At 42.2% G+C, this 16,330-nt stretch overlaps 1 protein-coding gene across 4 annotated transcripts in view; it reads left to right on the plus strand.

Moving 5' to 3' along the window:
• Positions 1–16,330, plus strand: part of rtkna (rhotekin a) — a 53,434-nt gene that overhangs the window by 28,576 nt on the left and 8,528 nt on the right. For all 4 annotated transcript variants that reach the window (XM_085367214.1, XM_085367216.1, XM_085367217.1 and 1 more), the window contains exons 2-3: positions 13,636–13,897; positions 15,468–15,521. In XM_085367214.1, the coding sequence (XP_085223340.1) occupies positions 13,636–13,897; positions 15,468–15,521 (316 nt within the window). The remainder of the gene's footprint in view (positions 1–13,635; positions 13,898–15,467; positions 15,522–16,330) is intronic.

The raw sequence follows: 16,330 nt of genomic DNA on the forward strand, positions 1-16,330 counted from the left end.
TATAAACTTAACATGGGCTTTGAGAATGCCCTCACATGTGAATGTTTTCACATCTCTGTAAAAAAAAGACTGGTGTGGACTCCATGCCATACACAGTGTGTATATATAGATATATATATATATTTTTTTTCTGTTTTAGTTCACCATGCTTTCCACACAGACTAAGCCGTAGGGAAAATAAAATAACACATGGAGTATGAGTACCAAAAAAGCTTTTCTCAGTATCCTATACTTTAAGTACAGAGAGCCAGGCACACTCAGGCTGGTAAGACCACTTGATGTCAATGTATGCATCAACAAAACAGAGGCATTGTTCTCTCTTCATGGCCTCACTTTGGTTACGTGAAAAGTTGCTTCCTTTTGTCTGTGTGTGTGTGTGTGAGAGAGTGTGTGTTTAGATTTTCATTTCAAAGGTCACCTGCATCACTCATATCTGGATTGAAAGAACAAGACCGATGTGATCTTTCCACTCTTGACATCCTTCTGTGTGTGTCTGTGCACACACAGTGCATATAAAGCTCAAAGCAGTATGTGTTCATTTTGTCCTGACTACTGTTACAGCCACAGCCATCTCTGATCATTAGCACTGAAAAGGTCACAGATATGTCAGAGTTCTTCCTTAGTGTCCACGTGGCACCGTCAATGCACAGAGTTCATGCTGATTGTTTCATTATTGTTATTAATGTTGTAAATAATGTTGTTAATCTTTTATGGATGTTGCTATTTGATGTACAGTTTTATATGCTGATCTTAAACAGATTCTTCTTGCTTTGAAGTGCATATCGTGTTGTGCTTTTCAGCGCCTTTGCTCTTATACAAGGAGGAAAAAATTCAGCATCCTGTGCAATTTCCCTAGCCGAGGAATCTTTGGGCCCTTGTCTTACGATCAATAACCACTTACTGCAGAGGAGCTCTCTGCAGTCAAATCTCTGCCTGTCCACAGCCTTCTATATCTCCCTCTCTCGCTGTCTCTATCGAGATGTGAATCTCCAGTGTCTCTTCTGGTTGTATCTGCCTGCCTTTCCTTTTCCACTTCCCTCCCAGTCCTCATTCACCTTTGCAGTCACATGTTATTTCCTTGCTGGCCTGTCTCTGGATTGCTGTGCGCCTGCAGTAGAGGTCATTCGGTTTCCAGTGCTGATATTGTCCATTGCTTTTTCGCTATAGGAGGTGAGGCTGCAAGAGAGAAAAACAGGGGGGAACTGCAGTCCATTACTCTGTGTACTCCATAGTACGACAGCAGTTGTGGAGTAGTGTGTGTGTGTGTGTGAGAGAGAGAGAGAGTAAACCTCTCTCATTGAGCTTCTTGTCTAAGAAATTGTAAGAAAAATGAGCCACTTATACCGTACTCCACCACGATATTGCCTTGCCGCCCACCCAATTATAGATCTTTTAACTCCAACTCATTCATATACACCCTTTCTCTCTCTCCCGGGGTTTCTTACTTTCCCACAGTCTTCTTGCCAGCTTCAGTCCTCCTCTCTGGCTTTCGCATTCTGGCTTCATTGCCCAAACGAACGCTAAACAAAGCAACTTCTAAATCTGGCTCAACGTGCCATGGCAGCACTCTCTTAGTAAGTTTCATTCCAAATTTAATTGCTTCACAAGTGCCCCAGAATGAAAGAAGAAGAGGCAAACGCAAGAAAATAGATCACACTAGATTGATCCACAGCCACATACCTGTGTAGTCTAAGAATCACATTGGAAGGCGTGTATTTTTGTTACACAATAGACAGGTGGTTCAGTGTGATCATGCAGATGAAGTAGATGAGGACAAGTGTGATGGACAATCATAAGTAAGGCAGGTAAACAAAGAGACAGACAATTAAGGAAGGGTGATAACCACACGATGCAGAAAGAGATTGTCAGGATTGATGGTCATTGAGGAAAGAGCTAAATCCCAGACAGCTCATCAGACAAGCTCATCAGACAAGTGGATCAGAGTCAGGCCCAATCCACGTCCATCTATCACGTCTGTCTAAGGAAACAGATGCTGATCTGTCAGCCGTTTACACATCCCTACCTGACAGGCCATCTTCTTCCTGCTACTAGAGGTAAACCAATGGATTTTCATATGCCAATATAATAACAGCTTGTAGCCAATTAATTGATCTTTTTCCCCCTTAGAGTCTGAGAGAAGCTTGATATTCTGAGCAAACACAGCCTGTCTGTCTTTTATGCAGAGGCAGCATGTTTTCAGTAGAGCAGCTGTTTGCTTTCACCATTATAGCTCGCTAATGACATACCATAACCAGGTATAAATTATGTACCTGAAGGTGCAAAATGGCAGCTTACTGTGTACGGAGCCTCATTGCGAAATGGTGATGCTCACAGATACATGTACACAGAGGTCACATAACTAAGTTGAGAACGAGAGCTTGATGATTCATGGGAGAGGACGAGCTTGTCTTATCAGGTTTGTTTGTCTTCTTTTTTCTCTGCATCTACGCAGTCAGTCAACTCTTTGGTTATGTTTGCTCAGAGGAATTGCTCTTGTGGTGCTGATGGGGCTGCAAAATGAGCACAAGCATACACAATAGATATGTGGAGATCACATGCGATGGATAATCCATCTTTCATCCCGTTCCCATGAGCCTCTGATGAAATGCTAGCACGGCTGTATAGAATCGATAGTAATAATAATATGAAAGATTTAGACTCCCTCGCTCACAAAAAGTAAACACATTCTCCCCATACATCGTGCCGCTCACAAGATATTGCGAGCTACAATGAAATCTTGCAGACATGTTGTGTCTGTGTGCCTCACACGTGTGACAGAGGATAGAAAATATTGGATTTTGCTCAGCAAGTAATATGGAAAAAGGATGGGCACACATGCTTACTAATTTTGAAATGTCCTGCTACTATCAGCTGTGTAATGTATTTAAATGCATGTATTTGTCTCTCTGTACGAGGGTTTCTGTGGACTGGAGTAGAGCCTCCATAAATACTTTAGCCTTGAGCACTGAGTGACCCGTGACCTCTGTCTTTTTACAGCTTAACCAGTTCTGATATTTTTAGATATACTGGGCCAATAGCCAACTATGTTCCCTAAGTTTGAATTATCAAGTTAATGTTTACGTTTCAGTGTTTAAAACCATATTTTACTCTAAACAAGACAGGAAACCTTTCTCAGATGGAGATCTGTGAGCAATTTACAGTTGAAACCAATTGCAGTGGTTACTAAGGAACTTCCATCACTTCTTCTTTAACTTGGATGAATACCAGCACAAGTGGCTGTCTGGTATTTTATCAAAGGTCTTTAAGCAGTGAGCGTGGCCACGTCCTCTTTTTCTGGCAGCTGTGGCTCATGATGTAGAGCAGGTTGTCCTCTGAGTAGTGGTCTGATCACCGGCTCATCATGTGTGTATAAGAATGTGTGACTGTACCTTGCAGCAGCATGCACTCTGTGATGTCAATAAGACTGGAAAAGCATCATTATTATCAGTTTCAAGTGAGCTAAAATGTTTCTGAATTGTCTGTGCACATTGAGAATAGTGCACCTAACCTTTCCAGATAAATGCCTGCTGACAGGATGTGAGGACAAATGGGATTCAACGTGAGCACTAATGTAGGAGCCTGGGAAACACAGTCCAGCCCGACTTGTGTGTGTGCGTTTCAGCGTGCGTTTACTTCCAGTAGATTTACATGTCAGCAGAAAAAGGCCGTACAATGTTCTGTTCAAGTTAAATAAATTGTCGAATTGTCTGTCTCCTTGTGGATTCTCTCTTTGAAGATAAATGGTTGAGTAAATGACTGAGTTTTTTCACTACTTTCGTGTGTATGGATGTAAATACGAACACCTCGCCACACCACTAGTCTGTTGAAGATGTTCTGTACGGCAGAGATAAGAAGCGCACGTGGACACGCGCGCATTTGCCGCGATTAATTATGCTCCTCGTGCTCTTGTTCTTTTCGCTTTTCAATCTCAGTTGCCCTTATCCGCCTTCTTGCCTTCCCGACTCATTTTCTCACTGTCTGTCACTAAACTGACACACATTTGTGTGCACACATGCACAGGGAGACTCCAAGGGTTAATGTGGACCATTAGAAACCAGAGCAGACTGTAAGTGCTGTAAAGTGGCGCACAGGCAGGCTCGTGGACTGTAAGTGGCTCTCACTTTACATGTGTTTCCCATGACACATGACATTGATATGACTTTCATTAATCAAGCCACTGAAACAAATACTGCTTTTACTATCTGTGATACCTCCCTTAGCGTTTGGATCTTGGAGTGTGGCTCTTTCAGAATGCTGTTAATTAAGGATACCTCATAACCTATTTATTTATATATTACAGTAGATAGTAAAGGCAGGTAGATCATAGTGCCTCTTTTTATCATCTTAAAAGCTAGAGTCAGCCCCTGCACACTGACAAATGCACACACAGCTCCCAGCCTCATCTGTCCCCTTTTTTTGGTCATTTCACCCTCAGGGCAAAGAGCCAGGGTCAGTGTAGTGATATCTAGTTCTTCTCTAAGTCAGCTCAGTAATCCAGCAGCTTCATGAATATTATAATGAACTCATTTCAGAGCTCTTGCTCGTCGATAGTGGTTCACGGACACACATACACAAATACGGGAGGACACATTTGTTCTGCCTTGTTAGCACGTCTTCTTCTTTATCTTTCTAGTTTATAAAACCTACGTGGCGAATAAAAAGTATCACCTCCCCTACACCGGATCTCACATGGGCCAGGCGCATGAGGTTATATACACATGCAGGCATATAGTCTAAATAAGTAGAGGGCTAGAAGCATTCACTTTTCAGATTTACCCACATTAGTATGGTCTTGGCCCCGCATGCATAAAACTCAACTGAATCACCCCGTGCGTGTCTGCTGTACAGGAAAGAGAGCGCAAGACAACAGGGGGGAGTGTTTGTCAGGCTTAAATGCTAGTTAGGCCAGCTGAGCTAATTAGCCCAGATTTCCTCGTCCTGATTCAGAGAAGGAAAGCTCTGGATTACTGAGTGTGTATCTCCAAAAATGTGCAAGGCTGTTGAAACTCGAGGGATTTGCAAAAGTCAGCTAATGAGAGCTTCACAATTCACTTCGAGTGTTTTGATTGGTTTCTAATAGTGAGATAACTAGTCACCCCTCACCCACGCTGAGGATGAAAAGAAGCTTAATGGTATGGGACCCAGCAGGAGGTGCCTCTCTCTTTCAGTAACCTGCTACTGTGACCTCTTGGCCTTCTAAACTCTCCCTTTGTGCCTTTAAGCTGCTCCTCATTTGCCATTTGTCCCAGTGACCCCCACCCACCCCCAGATTAATACTCCATCCTGTGACCTCATAAACATTACAGCCATACAATATTTCCATCTCATGACAGACTGAAGGGCGTCGTAGAAAGGTTGAAAAAACGAAACACCCGATTCAAGTAAATCATGTAATACTGTTGACCAGACAAAGCACACGTGAAAAAAGAGGGCAAATATTTTAGCCTGTCAACCTGAAAATGTGAACATCACATCTAGGTCCTGTCCTTGCGTCCTCCTCCTTTTCTCACACCCATCCAGGGTGTGAGGTAATGTGTCATTCTGAGAGCCATCAGTCAGCATAACAAATGTGCACGCACACGCCAAAGTTCTTAGGAGATTCAGATGAATGTTTTTCAAGGGAAAGTGTTGTGTCACCTTCCTCGCTCAGGCCCTTCACAGCCATATATTAGCTTGAGCGCTAAGTAACACAGCCAACTTCCGTTCACAGACTAACGCTTCTCTTCAAACCTCAACTTCAGGTGATGGGAAACGAACAGGCTCTGAAAACACGTGAAAAATTCCTGCACGGTGCGGATTAAAATGTCACGTCGTTCTTTTTTTTTTTCTTTTGCCTCATGTGGGTCTGTTAAAGGGATTAAATCCCTTTTCCTGTTTCACCCCACTTCGATATGTACTGGCAGAGGCCTCTCGTTGAAAGACACCAGAGTGGTCTTTGATCATTTGCTTAAAAAGACCTGCGTCAAACCAATTCCTCTTTCCAACCCCTTTTTTTCTCATTCTCTGCCCGGGTCTTTGGTTTACAGGAAAAGCCAGCTCGGTTAATAATAATGTGTCAACTTAATAGTCAGTGGCTGTTTCAACATGCAGTGCACAACACTTGCTGTGTTGATAAGGTGTCCCTGATGCAGTTACAATTTTTGCTGAGTGTGTGTGCTTTTTTGTAATTTGTTAACTGCTTCCTGCAGCTGCCAGACAGTTCAGTCAGCCAATTACTATCATTAGGGTTCCTCTGTGACTGTTTGATCGGAAAGAAGGCTTCTTGGTCTGTCCCCTAATTCTCCTAATTCTAAACATGCAGATTGTGTTTTCTTCATTTTATTGAAGCACTACCCAAGAATATGATTATTACCCTAACAACAGAAGTTTTTTCGTAATGTTTTTGTAGCACTGCTTTTAGATTTGGGCTTATGAATCTAAACGGATTTACAATCTGCTCATTTGTGTCGGGACATGGCATTATTTCGTGTTTTGAATGCGCCCCACTTTGTTCCCTCTGGTCCTGACGAAGTGAAATAGAAGAGAAGCAGGAGGGGGTGCTGCTGTTATTAGTGTTCTTGTGTTGCCGATATTCATAACAAAGTACCCCGCGTGATGAATGTATATCTGTTTTTCCAGCCCGCGGTTATTTACGAGTCTGGTCTGGAAACTGTGTGAGGTTTTTCACAAATCTATACTGTGCAGGCCTGTTACTTACATGCTGGGAGACCACACACACACGCATGCTGTAGATACACTGTCCGACATGCAGGTGCACATATATATCCAGCTGTTATCACCACCTATATGCTGACTTTTAAATAATGCAATCCCGGGTTTAGTGTGCACAGCCATGTAAGAGCAGTCGACCTCTAGAGTCTCTATAAATTGCTGAATGATCACTGCTTGGCAGACTCTGAGCTCCCTGCACTCTCTTGAACTTCCAAACAAATTTGTTTTATAGCCCAAAATTCACTCCAACGTTGTTCTCCTTAGGGCAGGTTGCCAAAAAAACAAGTACACTTGCAAGTACAGAATGCACCGATAGAACAAATACACACTGATGCGCCTGCATTTGGTTCTTTGCATACAAAGCAGGCATATGCCTGCAGCTTAAAACGTGATTTAGGACACAGGCGTATGCATATCATTTCTTTCTTTAGCACTTTCTTCTCTGGCTCCACCCAGTCTGCGCAGGGACCCAGCTGCAGTATAACATACTGCCTTTGTGTGAGAACAGCTGGCTGCAAAGTCACTTGGACACGGTCTCACACACAGACGCAGTGCTCACGCAGATACGCATGTAGTTTTGCGTGCGAGCAGAGATGAAACGGTCTCTGCTGTTTGGCAAATAATTGGATGCATAAGCTTTTGGGAAGAGAGGGAGTTCGTGGTGATTAAGCTATAAGAGCAACCCCATAACAAATCACCTCTGTGATGACATCAGCATGTTGGCACCTAGACCTGCATACACTGGCGCATTTTGCCTCAAGTGAGCGCCCGGGGAATGAGTAAGTGTTAAGTGCGTCTTGCCAATGGAACAGGCTTGGACTGCTTTGTAGCCAGCTTCACTGTCATAAAAGCAGCATACACTCCACCCATTTCTGCTTCTCTATCTTTCACGACCAGTGCCAAACCAGTTCCCTTCAGTGTTGTTGTGCTCTGGCTTCCCTGCACCAGCTGGACTCTGAAAGAGTGTCTGATGAATGCAGTCATTGTTTTTCAGTGGTTTAGGTTTGGTTTTGGGATTGTTTTTTGGAGGGTTTTTTTCCTGTCTGCTCCTAATCTTACTCCAGTCTACATGTTATGTAAACAGTCATACATATGTGCATGGGATGCATTTTTCATGTGCACTGGTATTTGTCTGTACACAAATATAACAGTGGAGTCTGCTATTACTGCCTTCTGGTTCCCTAACATCCCAACACACTTCCTTTTATGCATTTATCCACAGTCTAGCCATTCTGCTTCCTCAATTTTTTAAACTCCTTTCTCCCTATGTCTGTATCTTCCTTCTGAGTTTTCATTCTCTCAACTGATTTGCTATTGATTTTTTTTTTTTTACTTCTCTTCATTCATCTCTTACTTTTTTCTTCTTCTTTTTTTTAACCCTGTCAGCTGTCTCCATCCTTAGCATAGCTTACAGCCATGCTCTGGGTGTGGGAGAGGAAGAGGGTAAGCAAGAGGGAAAGTAGCGGAAGAGGGTGGAGAGGAAGGCGAGGCACATAGTTGTGGCTGGCTAATTGAAAGCCAGCAGTTTGGTCAGTAAAGTCCCAACGTATGGGAGTGGTCAGGAATTTGCTAGCCTGGGTTTTGTGTGGATGTGTGTGTGTGTGTGTAATAAATCCAGAGCACATTTGTGTCAGTATGAAAGTCTGTGGCCATAAAGATTGACAGATTGTGGGTGTTTTTGTGAGTGCCTGCACAATACCATTTCCCTGTTTGTGTGTGTGTTTCAGTCCTGCTGATGCTATTGTTCACAGTTATCATCACCACCTCTTTTAAATCTGCCTCTTTCCCTTTTCTGCTAACCTTTTTTTCTTTTTCCAGTCAGCTGTGGTGTTCGTTCACAAAGAGTTAAGAGTCAGCAAAGAAAGGAAAGGTGGTATGGTTCAGTGGTCTTAAGAGAAATCATTCTTTGTACTGGTGAAGGATACTCGTTCCATCCCAGTTTACACAATCGCCTTTGTGTACTCTTATCCCCTTACAGGGTGAGGCGAGCAGGAGGACAATATTTACTGCTGGTATCCTCGTTGATTTCTGTGGTATATACTACATGTTTCAGACATCCCACGCTTCACTGTGAACATGCTAGGGATGCAGTAATCTAACAAGACTACAGGGTCCACATTACAGCCACGCTGGCAGCTCTGTGAGTCTGCACGTGGGCAGAGCGGTCACTGAATATTAGCATTAGCGCTCTAACACACTGACAGTTAGATATGCTCAATATATGTGCATAGCGTTTTAGCATAATTAAGCAGAGGGATTCATGCTGTTACCTGTGAAAATTCTTCCCGACCTAGTATTAACTGTTCATCCTGCCCTGCGTGACTTTCACCCACAGGCTGTTTGAATTATTATGTAATAACCCTAACCCCTAGGTCTAATCCCACGCTTTAACTACGACCGTCTGGCCTGTGTAGAGATAGAGGTTAGAGGTCAAGGGTCAGCGATCTGAACAGGAAAGGCTATTCACGCAGAACAGCACATCGTAAACAAACCATTACACACCATCTGCAGGGGCGTCAAATCCCGGAGCAGCGTGTGTGTCTTTGCTTGTTTGTGTAGGTGTGCATGTTGGTGTCTCTGTGATCACACCCACAGACACGCAAGTGAGGATCAACACAGCCAGACGGGGACAGAGAGGTGACAGAAAGTGACCATCTGGTAGCCAGTGAGGCATCAAATTACCTTCTGAAAGGTTACATTAGCATTATGCATATACTGTGTGTGCCATAATGACACTTTTAAATAGTTCCATTATCGAACAATTATCTGCAACCCAGCAGAGTTACAATGTGAGGAAAAACAATTTGTGGTTTAAATGAAATATTTAGACAGGAAGGACGGCCATGAAATTTTCCACAGATGATTTGATGAACCCTGTAAACATCACTGATAACCAAATCTATCTACAAAGGGCTAGCAGCAGGTCACACTTTACTCTTACCTTTATTAAATGTCTTATCATCTGGAGGACAGATTAGCACATTCATGATGAATCCTGTTGTTTTGAACATGGAGTGTTTTCCTCTAATACCGCAATCAGATTGATTTCTGTGGTTTTGAGAAAAATGTGTCACCCACTAGAGCCAGCAGCTTTGTGTGGCTGGATACATAATTCTGGTGCGCATATTTATGTCTCCCTTGGGGTAATTTTTAATCACTCTGGTGATTCCCTTGATGTTTTGTCTGGTGTATAACAAGTAAAAATTCCTATTTATGTACTCAGGTTGACTAAATGCTACAACACTAAATGATTTCCCATCTGTTTCAGCTTTGCTTTGCATCAGGCTCTTTGTCTTTTCCTCTCCGCACATCAGCAAATATGAGCGTCTTAAACTGAGATGCATTACACAGCAAACTTTATGCTTTCTTAGGGTTGGCATGCTGGTAGCATTTAGCCCCGAGCACCACTAAACCTCACAGAGCTTCTAACATTGTTGCTACACATACCTTTACAACATCTAAATGGCCAACCTCTTAATTATGCGATTTTCTTCCTTTAACCATTAAGCTTTGAAAAGACTCTCATGTCTTCATTCATGTTTGTTCTTTTTTCCCTCTTCACCCCTGCTCATTCACAGAGCTTTCTGCTTAATTACATCTACAGCAGATGTGTTATATAAACAAGCACCTTTTTCCTCTTGCCAAATCTTTGTCTCTTTAGCTGCCACTTTTGTTTTCCATCAACCCTTCAGTTTTTCATCATCTTCCTCACCGGGATCCTTTGTACCTAACCTTTTAAAAATATAATCACATTTTTTGTTACTTTTCTCAATTCTTGCAGTTCCCCTTCAAAGTTTCCTCTCCTCTCGTCCTCCACCCACACCTTTCACCCTGTCAACACATATCTCCTCCTTTTGTCTCTGTTCCTCTTTTCTGCTGTTTTCCTCAAGATTCTCCCTGTTTCCTCTGACGGCTCCGCTTCCCGTCTGTGTCTTTGCTTGATGCTCAGCATGCCCTGCATCCCTGTCGCCTAACCACCCTTCCTTCATCTTCGTTCTTTCTTCTGTCCGTCCTGCCATCATCACAGGCAGTCAGAAATGCCCACTGGTCTAACACCTGCCGCTCTGAACACACAGCGCATGTGAGCTTACGAGGTTGTGTTTGTCCACGCCTCTGAGTATTTATGAAAGATCATGAAAAGAAAATGTCGATTCGTTATGGCATGTGTGTATGCCTGTGTTGTTAAGTGTTGAACTCAGTCTGTTTTTTTGTACCCTACTGGCCTGACGTAGAGCCAGACTTCTGGATTAGACGTGGATCTAGGCTGCTTGAATTCTATTCTGAGATCCCCAGAAGGAAAAGCCTGTTAAATTAGCAGCTATAAATACAGGACTTCCTCCCAGCAGGTCACTCTAAGACCTACTGCACCGACATGGACAATTTCTTTGCTCCCTATGCATGTACAGAACTGAACCCCCCCCCCCCAAAAGCATGTTTACACTGAGTAGGAGATGCTCTGTATCTCATTGTACAACTGTATAGTGACAATAAAGGCATTCTATTCTATTCTATGTGTGAGTGTGTGTCTTTATGGGAGTGTATGCATTCTTGAGAGCTGTCCAGGCAAGCTTACGTCTAGTGCTGCATGTGTGGTTTGTGGCATTACTGCTAACAAGGACACTGGCCTTTCACTCTTTAAGAGTCACTCCAAATTTCTTTTTTCCTTTTTTTTGCTTTACCCATATAACATAAAAAAGATGCAGTAATTTTATCACTAACTTACTCATTGCCTGCATTCACATATAACCTGTAACCTATGATAAATAAGTGAAATGTCTACATTAGGCATCTCAAGCATCAAGAACACTTGGTATCATGGAAAGTTTGGCATAAAATGTCACATTTTACTGCAAATTCTTTTGTTTTTCACATGCATTTTAATGCCAAGTATAGTATTGTGCAAATGTCTTGAGCCACTCCCTTTTTAAAGTGGTCCTGGGCAATAGTTCCTTCAGCTATTTGTTTATTTTCAATCAATTTTCAATGTTAATATTTTGTTATATCTCTTCATGGGACAACACTGAAGATATGTAAAGTAGTCAGTGTACAGCTTGTATAACAGTGTAAATTTGCTGTCCCCTCTAAATAACTCAACACGCAGCCGTTATTGCCTAAACCGCTGCAAAGTAAATGCTCATGAAACAGTGCTTGACCTTGAAAATTAAAATTTCCTCTTGTACCTCATAGTCATCCAGTTGATAACTGTTATGTTTATACTGTTGTTATAATTTGATCACCTTGATTTTTCAAGAGTGCTGTAATTGTTTTTGGGGCAGTAAAAGCGTTCATTTAATGATGGAGGCTATTTGTTTAGCCACGTTGTGTTTAACAGCTGCAGTGTAGATTGTGCATGACTCTAGAGTGATCATTATCTCACTGCTGTGCCTGATAGTTCTTCTGTTAGAGTGTTTCTGTGGAGAAATCTCACATTCATCCCTTTTTAATGTGATATCCTGTTACTGTAGCAAGTAAGGAGAAAGTACTGCTGGAGCGCTTATGACAGACAGTGTTTTTGGTGGTTTCTTCTAGGCAAGGAGTTATTTAATTCATGTATGATTTATAATTTCTAGTATAGCTTTCACCACCATGCAGAAACAATGTGGTCATATCCTAAGAAGCATTTCTTTCAGTGCAGCGGTTAATCACACAAAACCTCAGGTTGTAGTGCAGTCCAGCGAGAATCTGCGTCCAAATGTAAACTTTCCCATTGAAATCAAATTCATTCCCCTCCTGCTGGCTCTCTGCTGAACAAAAGTGACTTATTCTTAAAGAGAGAAAGAGAGAGAGAGAGCCAGGTAGAAAGGAGAAAGAGCATGTGGAGGACAAGAAAGAAAAGCCGATTGAGGACGGTGGAGTGGAACGGATGGGGTCTAAGAGGAGGTGAATTATAAAAGCTTAAATGAAAAGAATAAAAAATTCATAGGAATCAGACAGAGAGAGAAGATAAATGAGTAATATTGGAGTAGCGGAGAAAGGACGAGGCATTTATCAGGCAGAGAGCGCTCGGAGCATTAGAGGTTATATTTGAGGACAGCGGATTCTTGTTAATGTATTGCCGGGGATGGCGAGCAGACACGCTCTCACACACGTGCTTCAGCAGTCAGGGAGAGGTTGAACACCATCTGCTCAACAATAAAAATAATAATAATAATAATGATAATAACAGATTGTTTTCAGTTTAAAGATAACCTTACTGTTCTATACTTCTTAACTGGAATTTACACAAATGCTTTTGCAGGCCGGGTGGATTAGCATGAACCCTTAAGCTTAGTCAAACTTTTCTTTTCCTTGAGCTTCGTTTGAATCCTGCGTTTATTTTTGTGTTTGTGAATACTTGTGAGTACTGTATATCTACATTGTGTTTTCATTTCTGAGCAAAGTTAAAGTTTGGGGGTTTATTTTGTTTTCGTTTTTTTACTACACCCATGTGACAGGTTTCTTAAAGCACATTGGCTAGATTTAGTTTGATAGCGCAGTGCTGTTTTTTCTTTAGGAAATCTGTTTGAAATCAGTTTAAAATTGCAAAGTACGCATGTGCACATTTGAGTATCTGGGGGTATCTTCGGGACACAGACTTTCAGCATTTGACGGCTTCATTCTTTATCTCCCAACTTGAGAGTTACCGCTCCGTCTGTGTGAGTGTATGCCAAGTGACTTTGCACTAAATGATTCAACATGGACGTGTCTGCTCAGCAGGGGTGTGGGCTCATTGTTAAGAGGGCTAAAGGCCATGCACACACATACACAAACTAATGCAAACTTTGCTTGAAGTTGTCATTTCTAACCCTTTTTGTGCCTTTATTTCTCCCAAAACATCATTTTTTAAAATGTCTTATCAGTGAGAAGTGAATCTATTGTGTACCTCACTTTCAAATGGGTCTTCATTACTCATAAATGCCTGTTGTCCCGCTCTCGTCTTTGCAGGACAGCGACATTCAGAAGAAGATTGATCATGAGATCCGAATGCGTGATGGAGCCTGCAAGCTGCTGGCTGCCTGCTCCCAAAAAGACCAGGCTTTGGAAGCGGCAAAGAGTCTACAGACATGCAGCACCCGTATCATGGCCTACATGTCAGAACTGCAGAGGATGAAGGAGGCTCAGGTCATGCAGAAAGTCACACGCAGATCATCAGATGCAGGGCCGATGGGCGACAGGCTCCCATGTAAAGGAAAAGTCGCCATCTCAGGTGAGAAATAGACAAAAGCGTTTATTTCTGAGAGAAAAGTGATAGGAGAAGGTTCAGGGCGGAAATTTTCCCAGCATTTTGGAAGATTTTGAGAAAGCTTTTAAAGTTATTTAATCATTTAAATGTGGCACTGTTGTTGCCAAGAGACTGTGACCAGCAGTAAAAGGAGGAAATGGATCAAATTTAAGCTTCCTCTTATTACTGTAATTTAATGCTGAGCTGCTCTCATCAGCCTTTAATAGCAGATGTTTCATTTTTAAATTACTTTGTACTTTCTGACTTGCTGCTGTCCACCACATTGATGAAAGCTCACTCTGGAGATCAAGACAGTCAGATCAAATTTTACTGTCATCTTGTCTACTTGTAGAATGCAATGTAAGTAAACAAAGACATTTTGAAAAGCATTATTGTAATGATTTACACATTCACCCAGCAAGCGAATGATCCGTGGTTCGGTCACGGGATGTGGCACAAATGCCTTTGCAGTTGCATCAGGAAGGGTAAAAATCTGCCAAATTAAGCATGCGGTGCTACCTGCTATGGTGACGCTTTGTGAATAAGGGAGCAGCCAAAAGAAGCTTATTGAGATTCTTAAGAATAAAAATCCTCCATATTTTTACTCTTAAACTCTGTGACAATAAATTGCATTATTCCCAGTAAACCGGGTCTTCATGCAGCCCCTCGGTTCATCAGTTCAGTTCTGTCTGGAACAAGTTATTTTAGCTCCTGTCGCTTTAAGGCTCCCTGCCATAAAATTCCACATTATTCCAACTGGCAGTCCCTCATAAATTGAAGATTTGAACAGCAGGCGAACTTTCTGTGCACGTTTGGAGCTGTGAGATGACCGCATTAGCGACATCCTCTTTCTTTTAATTCATTTAGACCCAAAAACTTGTCTGAAGCTGAGCGCTTAGTGCAACCTGAAGTTTGCACTAGTGATTGGTGCCTTGTTTGCGACTTGGTTAATATGAGCATCCGTTGTTATTGCAGGATATTTACAGTCATGTGGCAAAGAAACTCCCATGATTCAGTAGCTTGTGGAATCACTTTTAGCAATCCTATTCTGTGTTATACAGCTATGTGTTTTTCTCCTGACAACACTTCCAAATGAGCTATACCTGTTCAGTCTTTCTCAAATTTTAAGGTTATGAACTTTGACATTTAAGATGTTAACTGTGGCCTGTAGAGTCTGAGATGCAGCTCTTAGGTATTTTCCAGTTTCTGTCATCATTGCATACTCTGACCTTGGGGTGAATTTGCTGGGACGTGCAGTCCTGGGAAGACAGTGGTTGTGTGTTAGCACACACCTGAAGGCTCCAGACCTGCAAACTGTCTAAACTTCTGTTTTCATAGAGGCATCTACACTTGCTGATGGTTAACTAATCAAGTGCATTTGATTAGTAGCACCTGACTGCTACTTATCCTCCTAATTCCTATGACAGCAGTAAGGCTATACTTTATTTTTCACGGGACTATTGAGGGTCCTGTGAAAGCTTTCTTTTTCACATGACTATAAAGAAAGGCACAATTGGTCCTCTGTTGTCTAATCTTCAGCCTGTTGTCTTTACAGATCTTCGGATCCCTCTCATGTGGAAAGACACGGAGTACTTCAAGAACAAAGGAGGTGAGAAGTCGTGTGTGTGTGTGTGTGTGTGTGTGTGTGTGTGTGTGAAGAAAGTCATTGATGACTTATGAATGATTTATACTTCCAGTATTTATTAATAATCAGCTTCTGTGGAAAGTAGCCCTCGGTTGCTTCCGCGGTTGTATCTGAAATCCTTGAAATAATGGGGCGGGGAGGTGTGAGATTCATTGAGACTCTAGAATGAAAATGACCTTTTATTTCTCGCTTCCGGGTGAAAACGCTTACATGGACGGATTGCGGTGTGACATCTCTGCTCTGTACCCATTTTTACACCCCAGACTCCAGACAGTGTGGCAAAAATCCATCTGTACAAAGTTGCCCTTTCTCACATCCAGCACACAACAGGAGGCTCTGTGTCAGATGAATTCTCAGCACTAGAAATATGCTATTTGCTGCTTTACTCAGTGGGTTGGGTATGGACCACACACTCACTCACTGTGATTTCTCTAGTCAGTGATCTACCCAGTTCTCACATGGGCTCAATCAGACATTAATTACTAGACTACTTACTGGGGGAGTTCACACAGTGAAGGCTGTTTAATTTCCAATTCAACTGATTCATTTAATATTGCCTAGAAACATTCAGGGGTGCAATGCATGTGCAAAAACGACTTTAGTCGCAGCTGTTAGAAATGATCTTCACAGTCATTGGGAGCTTTTTTGTTTTTTTAGCTTTATCTCTCTACTTTACTCCTGGAAGCACAACTTGACCCACTGTCCTGTCTGGATTGCTTTGCCTGCTGGCTATTACAAAGAATCACGAAGGCAATGAAGCGCTTCATTCTTAG

This window comes from Diplotaxodon limnothrissa, linkage group LG12, assembly GCF_057381915.1.
Source record: "Diplotaxodon limnothrissa isolate DT_005_m linkage group LG12, D_limnothrissa_male_GT1.1, whole genome shotgun sequence".
Lineage (NCBI taxonomy): Eukaryota > Metazoa > Chordata > Actinopteri > Cichliformes > Cichlidae > Diplotaxodon > Diplotaxodon limnothrissa.